The 10110-nt window shown below is 42.5% G+C and overlaps 2 protein-coding genes across 2 annotated transcripts; one reads left to right on the top strand and one right to left on the bottom strand.

Moving 5' to 3' along the window:
• The first annotated feature begins 2835 nt into the window (after window positions 1–2835).
• On the top strand, window positions 2836–7325 carry mecr (mitochondrial trans-2-enoyl-CoA reductase). The gene is made up of 10 exons (XM_067237612.1): window positions 2836–3137; window positions 3231–3328; window positions 3411–3542; window positions 3760–3903; window positions 4315–4417; window positions 4887–4989; window positions 5540–5613; window positions 5713–5773; window positions 5916–5988; window positions 6108–7325. The coding sequence occupies exons 1-10, from the start codon at window positions 2920–2922 to the stop codon at window positions 6269–6271; spliced, it is 1170 nt and encodes a 389-aa protein (XP_067093713.1). The 5' UTR covers window positions 2836–2919; the 3' UTR covers window positions 6272–7325.
• Window positions 7325–10071, bottom strand: smpdl3b (sphingomyelin phosphodiesterase acid like 3B). The gene is made up of 8 exons (XM_067237611.1): window positions 9987–10071; window positions 9645–9858; window positions 9340–9437; window positions 9086–9229; window positions 8791–8960; window positions 8413–8593; window positions 8109–8242; window positions 7325–7713 (listed from the first exon to the last, which is right to left on the bottom strand). Exons 1-8 carry the CDS (start codon window positions 10045–10047, stop codon window positions 7351–7353), a joined length of 1365 nt encoding a protein of 454 aa, XP_067093712.1. The 5' UTR covers window positions 10048–10071; the 3' UTR covers window positions 7325–7350.
• Window positions 10072–10110: the final 39 nt, after the last annotated feature.

Below are 10110 nucleotides of genomic sequence, written 5' to 3'. Positions count from 1 at the left end.
TATTCGTTAGAGCTATAGGCAATTTTTTGGCGGCTGCCAATGTTGCAAATGACCATCCAGATATCCTGGGAACACATGAATGTCTGACCATAAGTATGGCTCTGTCATCTTATGGTTGCTGTTAATTTTCATTTCATTTTCGTTGGGCCAGCACAATGCTATATCTCCTGACTGCTTGGACCCCCTAACTGTTTATGTCTGAATTGCTGCTAAACTAAATAACCCACAGGAAACTGAACAACCTGTGCTAAATGTACACCACTAAACATTCGGTACAGTGTCTAATATATAGGAATATGTTTACATCCTAAATCGAAAATTATTAGTTGGTTCAGTTGGTTTCAGAAAGCTTCCCTGTCTTTACTTGAATTTGAAATTAGTTGTGTTGGCATCAGGCATTTTCCAAAAGGGGGTCTGGCATTTTTGACTCACTGGCATCCATTACTAGATAGCTATTTATGACATTACCTCTAATCCTTTAGGAAGGGGAAAACCTCCGTATGAGAAACACCAGGCCTGTATGGAGGTGTATGTAGAACTAGCTAGCTAATCAGCCATTTACTCCCGTTTTACAGGAGAAGCTGACCAGACTTTTACATAATTAATATATATGTAAAATTATTATAATGCCTATGAAATCGTCCTCCTTATTTATTTCTATCCAAGTGGGCTACAGCTTCTCCTTCATTCCATTTAAGCTCACTTTGGGATAGGTTTACAATAGACACCAGTTATCTTCCTGTGTACTGGTCAGTACTGTATTTAACTTTTGGATTATTTGGGGTGAAACTGTATTACACCATAGTTCCTTCATTCTTTAATTACTACCAAGACAGTTTCTCTATCTTGCATATACAGTAGGAACCCATGGTCCTCACTAATAATCCTAATTGTTAGTACAGTTTAACCAGTTAACAGTACAAAGGAATGTATTTACTGTGTCATTCAGACACTGTTGTTGAGTGTGCCCTTTATTTGTTTTACTTTGGTTTGCCTTTTTATGTTTTCACTGCTATGCACAATTAGTTGCCAAATATAGGCCACGTTGTGAAACATCTATCTATGCCAAAACCAATGCAGTTACTCTTCACTAATCATATGTAAGATGCATTATATTTGCATTATATCTACATTTTCAATCGTTTTATTATCCATGTGAACATGTTCTATATTTTTTTACATATTTTCTTTTTAGTTTTGTTTCACAAACGCTGTTAGTTGTTGATGATGAAAACCACATGTATGTGCCCGTCCACTTAGTCTTCTTTCTCAGGATTCACAAATCTGAAACTCAGGGAATACTTCAGATTCTTGAGGGATTTATTGCAGGTTGGTAGTAAGGGCTGAAGGGCATTCACGATGGAAAAGGGGGTGCAATTTTTGTCTGCAACTGTGTGAATTCAACGATGAGTTTGCAAATGATAGATCTTGTGACAATAGGATCTTGTCCACACAAGACCTTCAAATGCTTGCCAATATGCGGATTTTTGGGCTTTAACATGTTAAATGTGTACATCATCAACATATATTCAGTATTCTATCAGACCTAATAATGTTCCTCAAAATGATACCAGAAATATAATGTTTGACTATTGATGTATTTCTTCCTCTATAAATGTTGTAGATGGGGGGTGTAGTAGAATATTGTTAACAGTAAGGGATTGGGGCTAGTAGTATATAAATCAAGGGGGTCTCTTTTCAGGATAACAAATTACTTAAATACGATATTTCAGACTATCAGTCGTGGTGACGATAAGAATGTGTCATATATAATTTGCTTTACCCTCTGAAAATCTTCCTCAGGTCAAAAATGTGTTTACGATTTGTGGGATGTATTTTTTTTATGTTAAACTATCACATTTCCAACTCAGGGTGTAAATGTTGAAAAAGATTGTTGAAGTGTGTGTTTACTTTGGCTTTTAGGGTCGTATGAAACTATTCCAGTGTATTTGCTTCAGAATGTCTGTGTTGATTTGTTGCATTTGACTGGACAGGAAGTCTTAGGGTCGTAATGCTGTTTGATTCCTCAATTAAAGGGATGCACACAACCCATGCTTACATCTCTGTTGATTCCAAGCGGATTCACAGCTTAGTAGAGAATCTTCAACTACCAATATGCATCAGTGAAAAATCATTCTGTCAATGCTGTCAAACTTCTCCTTAGACTCCCCAGATATGTGTTGTTGTCACATTGTGATTCGATTGTTGGGTGTTAGGATGTAGGACAGTGTATTGACAGACTGTTATCTGTGTTCAGGGTTACAGGACAGCACAAAGACACAGGAACGTGTGTTTTACCTCACATGCTACAGGTGCTACACATGTATGTGCTTTTTTTTACATCATTGGCCATTTCGTTCTGTGATGTTTGGGGTTAATGGCTCAGGGCATTTTCTAAGAATGTGCATTTATAGCTTACGAATGTATCAATGTTTAAATCTGGTAATTTAGTCTTGACATCAAGTGATGTCAAGATACCTCAGTGTATTGTGCTGATAGGTTAGACTTGTTACTCAGTTTAAAAAATGATATGAAGCATGCATAACATGTGAAGATATTCTCAGTTTCCTAAATAAAATCAATTTGAATTTCAATTTCGTTGTGGTTGTTCTTTTACTTGCAAACCCATAGTCTACACTAGGTTCCAATCCCAGCCAAATGAAAATGACATTGAAAATGTCTTCTCTGATGTGTTGGGATGGACTGCTATTTGTCTTTCTGACCTCAACTGTGGAGTGCTGAAATAAATGGGTGCATGTACGGCGTTCAACCGTTAGAGGGAGCATTCTGTTTACATTCGCTTCCTTGGTTGAAAGTAAATCCAACATGGCCACGCACAGTGTCTTCTGAGCTATTCATTCAGCCAACAATACATTGAGATTGTACGCGTAAGGGCATTTGTCATTTTTATGTTTTGAAATGAAGGTCAAGCTCCTGATACGCTCCTTATTGAAAAAAGCATGGGTTTGTGGACTGACGACGCACACAAGCCTCCCAACTGCTTTTCCATACCAACGTGCATTGCAATGCAGGATAGTCGGGGAGTTAAGCGCGAGGGGGTACTCCACAGGATCTTCAGCTAAGGGCTGTGCGGCTTTAGTGTACAGAACTCACGGAGACCCTGCCCAAGTTGTTCAGTAAGAATGTCATGTTTTTATCTTGGTCAGGTGGGGCTGTATGGTATAGCCTTTCAATGAGAGGCGTCATAACCTGTATTGTGTGGTTGTCAGGTTGGAGAGTATGAATCTCCCATCTATTGACGAAAAGAGTGTTCTTGTAAAAATACTGGCAGCGCCAGTCAACCCATCTGATATCAACATGATTCAAGGTACAAGGCAAAATAAAATGACGTATAGGTCCAGCATATGGAAATGAAAGCTAAACGTTGATCAATGTCCTGGCTGTCCCAGGTACCTACGCTATCCTACCCGACCTCCCAGCAGTAGGGGGCAACGAGGGGGTCGCCTTAGTATTGGAGGTGGGCAGCCAGGTGAAATCCCTCAAACCAGGAGACTGGGTCATCCCAAGAGATGCTGGATTGGGTGAATAATACATAACTTTCTCACACACAGAAAGATCGAGACTAGACAAAATCAAATTATTTCTTTCCCCGCTAATTTAGCAGACACATTTATATAAAGTGAAGTACAAAAGTGCACACTAAATGCAGCAAATAATCAAGGACTGCAAAGTTCTAACTATGTTACTGTGGTTAATGGCAAGGAACAGTCTGTTAGGATGGTTTCTGTCTGATTGCAGGAACATGGAGGGCAGCGGCAGTGCTGGCTGAAAAGGATGTGATCTCTCTGCCAAATGACATCCCCCTTCTATCGGCTGCCACACTGGGGGTCAACCCCTGCACGGCCTACAGGATGCTCTCTGACTTTGAAGACCTCAAACCAGGTACCACCAACACCTTAAGCTGCAGCTCGCTTGTGTGTTTGGAAAATCGGAAACAATAAATTTCTCTGCGTTCTGCACTTTAATGCTGTGCGTGTGTGTACGAAAAACAGAGAGTAATGGCTAAACAGCCTAAACAGCCTGTAACAGGCAGCTTGGCGTTGTGTGTAGGAGACAATGCTGTCTGTACTCTTGAGTGCTTTTAATCTCATACTACTCAATTACTTTGTCTGCTTAATTAAGCTGCCAATCAGTCAAAGAGTATTTGACAGAGCACTCAGCTCACCATGGCAACACAGAGCTTGACACACAGGGAAGACTGCCCCCTTTTGTGATATATCTGAGAATGTTTGGATACCTTCATGTGAAGCATCTAAAATGTGTTTGTGTACTGACTGTGCACCTGCCCCTCAGGTGACTCGGTGATCCAGAATGCAGCCAACAGCGGTGTTGGTCAGGCTGTTATTCAGATTGCTGCAGCGAGGGGAATCCAGACTATTAATGTGGTCAGAGACAGGTAGCCTCCACTTAGTTGTTATGGGCCAACATCTGTCAATTATTCACTGATTGAGTTTTTCGCCCTACGCTGCTTAAAGTACATGCATATTGATTAGCTGTTTTATTTTCCTAATGATTACCTGGGTCTGTCAGCTAGTCTGTTAAAGTTAGACTTTTTACAACAGATTTGTAACTCTCCCTGCCTTAGTGAGATGGGTGTGAGAATGTCATGGCAGGAAAAAAAGATTGGGATTTATAATGGACTTAATAACAACTAATGAAGGACTATGGATAATGAGATGGGAGTCAGGTGGCTGAGCAGTTAGGGAATCGGGCTAGTAATCTGAAGGCCAAATGACGTTGTGTCCTTGGGCAAGGCACTTCACCCTACTTGTTTCGGGGGAATGTCCCTGTACTTACTGTAAGTCGCTCTGGATAAGAGCATCTGCTAAATTACTAAATGTAATGTCTTTGGCTCATTTCCCCAGACCAGACCTCACACAGCTCACTGATAGGCTGAAGGCTCTGGGGGGCAGTCATGTTATCAAAGAGGAAACACTAAGACGACCTGAACTGAAAGAGCTCTTCAAGGTCTGTGGTCACCCGTCGCACCTTTCATTATGATCTAACTTTAGATGGAATAAACATGATCTTTTACTCATAATGGCCGGGTTTCCCAGATTCGTTAAGAAGCTCTTATGCGCTAAGAGCTTCTTAGGAGCGTTCTAAGAGCGCTGTGAAAGAAGGACGTGTTTCCCAGAGTCGTTCTTAGCTTAAGAAGATCTTTCACTAAGAAGGAAATGTAAGATCAGCCTGACCCACTCTTAACAGCCTTCTTAGCGACCAAACGCTCACTGCAGCTGCATCAGGGAAAGTTATATCTGACACTCAAAGGAATACTAAAACCATGCATCAGGCATCGATTGACTTAGTTTCAGCACCACGGCGGTGGGCAGCTCCCTCTAAGAGCTTCTTAAGAAGCTTCTTTGGCGGGATCTTAAGAAGGCAGTTAAGAACGCGTCTGGGAAACACCCCTATCTTAGCGCTCCTTCTTAGCCGAACCCTTCTTAAGAGCCTTCTTAAGTCCTTAAGAACGATCGAATCTGGGAAACCCGGCCAATGTCTGTTCTGTACCTCATAGATCTGCCCTAGACCTAAACTAGCATTGAATGGAGTTGGGGGCAAGAGTGCAACAGAACTACTTCGCAATTTACAGTGAGTATTCTGGTATTCCTTCGATGTGCAAGTTCAATGCTCATAGATCCAGAAAGATTACATTTGAGAAGAAATGCCCTTTTCCTTTCTGGTTGTCAGGGTCGGGGGTACCATGGTGACGTATGGTGGGATGTCTAAGCAGCCAGTCACAGTCCCTGTGGTAAAACATGAACTTCCTCCTGAGCCCACTTCTTCCCTAGGTTGCTTCAGTGTACTGTGACCTATCATCATTGGTTTGTACTGTGACCTATCATCATTGGTTTCACATTACATCTGCATGAATTTTGCTTCTTTTTCTCCAGAGTGCTCTTATTTTCAAAAACGTGAAGGTGCGAGGGTTTTGGGTCACTCAGTGGAAAAGGCAATATGCTAAAGGTGAGTTAGGATAGTTTTAATAGAGGTGTCTTCTAAATGACATACACAGGCCTAGCATATTGACGTACAGTGAAGGCATCCTAGTCCTCTGACAAAAACTGATGTTCTCCTCTCCCTAGATGAGGAGGCCTTGCATGGGATGCTGGAGGAGTTGTGTGTCATGATCCGCCAGGGGAAGCTGTCTGCACCAGCCTGCTCTGAGGTGGGCCTCACGGACTTCCACAAAGCGCTGGACTCTGCCATGCAGCCGTTCACTTCAGTCAAACAGGTCTTGATCATGTAAGCCCTGGCCCAGGCCCTGACCCAGGCCCTGACCCAGCCCCTGACCCAGGCCCTGACCCAGCCCCTGACCCAGCCCCTGACCCAGCCCCAGACCCAGCCCCTGACCCAGCCCCAGAACCAGCCCCTCCATGCATCCTGTCCCAAGGTCACATGCACGTTCATGGGAGTTCAGTCCCAAGATTGCTGCATCATTGTGCGAGAATGAGTTGCTCAAGCACACATGCAATAAATATGTTGCTACAATTTATAGTGATGTTCAAAGTGCATTGTATGTTATCACTTCAATTTTGTTGTCAGAGACATTTCAAAGTTAAATGTAACACATGGTAGTCTGGCAAAGCACTAAAATAAACATTTGGTAAAGGTCACTGACAATACAGAGTCCCTTTTTGCCGTTATGGAGAACAGTTAAAAATACGCCCAACTTTTACAAGCATAACACATGACCAAACAGAGGGTGTTAAAAGTCGTTCATGAGCCACAGGATTTAGTTCAGAATAAGCTTGTTACACTAATGTACAATTCTATTGATACATATCTCAATATGACATTCATTATCATTTTTAAAAGTGATCATAATTTCATTATTTATTACAGACAACTTGTTTAAAAAATGTTTTTGCTTCCCAAATCAGAGTGGAATGCAAAATAAGTTTCTATCCAAAGGCTGACCAATGTGCAGGTCCTTCTGTGTGTAGTCGTGGCCATAAGTTTTGGCAAAGGCAAATGTTGTGTTTTGCCAAGTTTTCTGGTTCATTATTTGAGGAAAATGTTTTTACATTCTATAGAATACTGGAATCACAATAAGGCACATTTCATATTTAGATTTTTTTTTGGGGGGTGAACATTTTCAATATATGCAAATAGTCCCCTCTTTTACAACAGTCAATCTGCTCTTAAAATCCAATCAGAATGATAGTGATTTCACCTGGCTAGAACTAGTTCACACTTTCCCCTGTGCTGATGATATGAGACTTACTGAAATTATGTTGGCAGTCATTTTATGCCAAGGCCCAGCAAGCTTTGCAAACACAAAATGTATGTCGCTCCCAATACTTTTGGCCACGGCTGTATAGACCCTCAGCTGCTAAGCCAGACCAGACTGAGCGCCGTAGTGATGATGGGCAGCAGGGCGGCGCTGATCGAGACTGCCCCCTCTTTCTCCAGACAGTGCTCGTATCTGTCAAAGTCCACTTCCCTGGCAGCGCACACGTGATCGACGCGACAGTGGCTGTCGCACTCCGCCAGGTCGTAGTTGACGGAGTTGAACTCGTAGTACTTCTGGAGGTAGCAGTGGCTGTTTGCCATGCGGTCCAGAACCCGGTGCATGGAGGCGGGGGAGGCGTCTGGGACCCTGAAACTCTCTGTAAGCCTGTACTCCTTCTCCCAGGGGCTCCGGGCTATGTTGGCACGGGTCAGGTTAAGGTAGTACGTCACAATGTCCTGCGTGTGGAGAAGACAAATGTTGCCGAGACTGAAGTAAACGCTACACTAGAACTACCTTAAAATAATATATGCAACTAGAATGAAGGATGTAGTGTCGTCAATTAATAGCATCAATTAGATGGTTTTGAGATTCTAGGCGTAACAAATAGAGAAACGGAAAGAACTTACATTTACATTTAGTCATTTAGCAGACGCTCTTATCCAGAGCGACTTACAGTAAGTACAGGGACATATCCCCCGAGGCAAGTAGGGCTAAGTGCCTTGCCCATGGACACAACGTCCTTGGCACGGCCAAGAATCGAACCGGCAACCTTTTGATTGGTAGCCCGATTCCCTAACCTCAGCCATCTGACCCCCCCCCCCACACACACACACTTTGGGTCACTTTTTACCTTGACCAGGAGAGTTTGGGTGTCATATTCAAAGACGCGGATCCCAGGGTTGTTGGCCCCATCCACGACTCCAGGCAGGGTCGTCTTCCATGGGGTGACCCCGGGGGTCAGGAACATGACATTAATGGGGGAGTCTGAAGAGAAAGGAACCAAATCAACAAAGAAAAGTTGAATAAAGTCACAATCCTGTACAAAATGAAACAAGAAGTCCATATCAGACAGATGGAATGGATCGATACTGAGCGAATGCCAAACCCAACATATCTGAAAGCCAAGCGTGAAGTCTGTGTAGCAGCATCGGTACCATCGGGACTGTAGAACATGTGGAAGCTGTCAGTGTGGTGATGTCCGAAGAACTGTCCGATGATGACAGAGTGATGCTTCTGAACAAGCTCTAGGTAGCGTTTGTTGAAGTGGGGTCTAAACCAAGGCTTACTGCGTTTCTTCTCAAAAAAGCCCGGTGGCACATGACCAATGATGTAAACCTAGAGAAAGACCAGAGGTTGCGTAACACTTGTAAAACCTAGTTAAAAGTGCCTGGTTATGTATTTCAGACAAACATTCCTGGAGCTATCTGCCAAGTTTATCAACAGTAGCTCTGGCTTATTGGTTGAACTATATCTTATCTTTTTTGTCTCGCAACAGAGCGCAAATTATAGATTATTTGTTGTTGGTAGCCTACCTTTTCTCTGTGCTTTGCAGCATCTGTGAGAACCTGATCCGTCCAGCTGAATTGATTAGCTGGGTCTGCCATGTCTTGGGTTGCCTTGTTTTGATCATAGTATAGGTTAGTGTTGAGTACCACAACCCTGAAACCTGGACGATTCAGCAACTTTTCAGTGTAATATCCACCTAAACACAAAAGATAAAACAAGGAATAAAAGCAAACAGAGATTTGTTTTGGTGTCAGACCTTTGAAACATGTACTTATTCATATAATTGTTTACTCATTATCATGCTTTCACAGAACCCTATACCTTTTCTGAAGGTTATTTGCGATTCCGGTTCCAACCAATCCTTCCACATCTGTGCTGTCTTTTCATAGATGTTGTTTTGAACAGCTGGAAGCTGACTCTTTGGGTGATAATCATGATTGCCCAGTGCAGAATATACTTTGGTTTCTGAAAGTTGAGAATGATGAAGATTCATGCATCCTCAGACAATTTCAATATCAAAGCACTGAAATTATGAAACAGAAAATGGTATTTGACCATAAGGAACTAGACTTTACTTGGGAAGACATGCTTTATGAGGTGGGTGAGATTTGCGATAATGTGTAGGACCGCCTCCTCTCCTAGATCCTCATTGGGTACATGAGGTGTGTCATCTCTGTAAGGCAAATGTCAGGCTGTGTGAAAAGAGTGTATTGTATAAAATCAATAAATTCACATGACAAAGACCTAAGATAAACAGTAAAATAGTTTATTTTACGGACGAAGGCGAACCTAAGACTCAATTTCAGCATGATGTGGTAAACATCACTAGGCCTGTCTGATCATATAGCCTAACATCTGTTCTCACACATTTATTTCCTACCCTGTCCAGACGATGAAATCCGGGTCGGGCATTATATCTTTCATGGCATACATTGAGGAGTTGATGAGGTTCCATGGCGAGTCACAGTGATAATCTCCAAATATGCCAGCACTGGAAGCAGGCCGTTTTCCACTGGACGCGCATACATTTCCGGGATCGTCTGTGAGGTTAAAGGTTGGGTCCCAATGTAGGTCTGTAATATGCCAAAAGTTTCCTGGAAATAAGAGTAAACGTAAAATGGAGCTTGATTCTCAGACAACATTAAGAGAGAAAAAATACGTTTGTCAAATAGTGACGTAGGCCTACCGGGGGACAGGCTCCACGGATGCAGGGCAAGCTTACCGGACAGAGCCAGAACCTTCGTGCAAGTGAAGAGGAGACCAAGCAAAGTTTTCCACATCATACACTTTGACTAGCAAGATGATAAAACTCCACTGATAGTTGGAAGCCAGGGTTGTAGTGGGAA

The sequence above is a fragment of the Osmerus mordax genome, chromosome 6, assembly GCF_038355195.1.
Source record: "Osmerus mordax isolate fOsmMor3 chromosome 6, fOsmMor3.pri, whole genome shotgun sequence".
NCBI lineage: Eukaryota > Metazoa > Chordata > Actinopteri > Osmeriformes > Osmeridae > Osmerus > Osmerus mordax.
This window is presented reverse-complemented; position numbering and strand designations above follow the sequence as displayed.

Excerpts from the sequence above, each read along its gene's own strand:
- mecr (XM_067237612.1), top strand. The coding sequence starts at position 2,920 with ATGAAGGTCAAGCTCCTGATACGCTCCTTATTGAAAAAAGCATGGGTT. Across the intron at positions 5,614-5,712 it reads GAACTACTTCGCAATTTACA|GGTCGGGGGTACCATGGTGA; the intron begins GTGAGTATTCTG and ends TCTGGTTGTCAG. Across the intron at positions 5,989-6,107 it reads GAAAAGGCAATATGCTAAAG|ATGAGGAGGCCTTGCATGGG; the intron begins GTGAGTTAGGAT and ends TCCTCTCCCTAG.
- smpdl3b (XM_067237611.1), bottom strand. The coding sequence starts at position 10,047 with ATGATGTGGAAAACTTTGCTTGGTCTCCTCTTCACTTGCACGAAGGTT. Across the intron at positions 9,230-9,339 it reads CATAAAGCATGTCTTCCCAA|AAACCAAAGTATATTCTGCA; the intron begins GTAAAGTCTAGT and ends CTCAACTTTCAG. Across the intron at positions 8,594-8,790 it reads CTGCAAAGCACAGAGAAAAG|GTTTACATCATTGGTCATGT; the intron begins GTAGGCTACCAA and ends GTCTTTCTCTAG.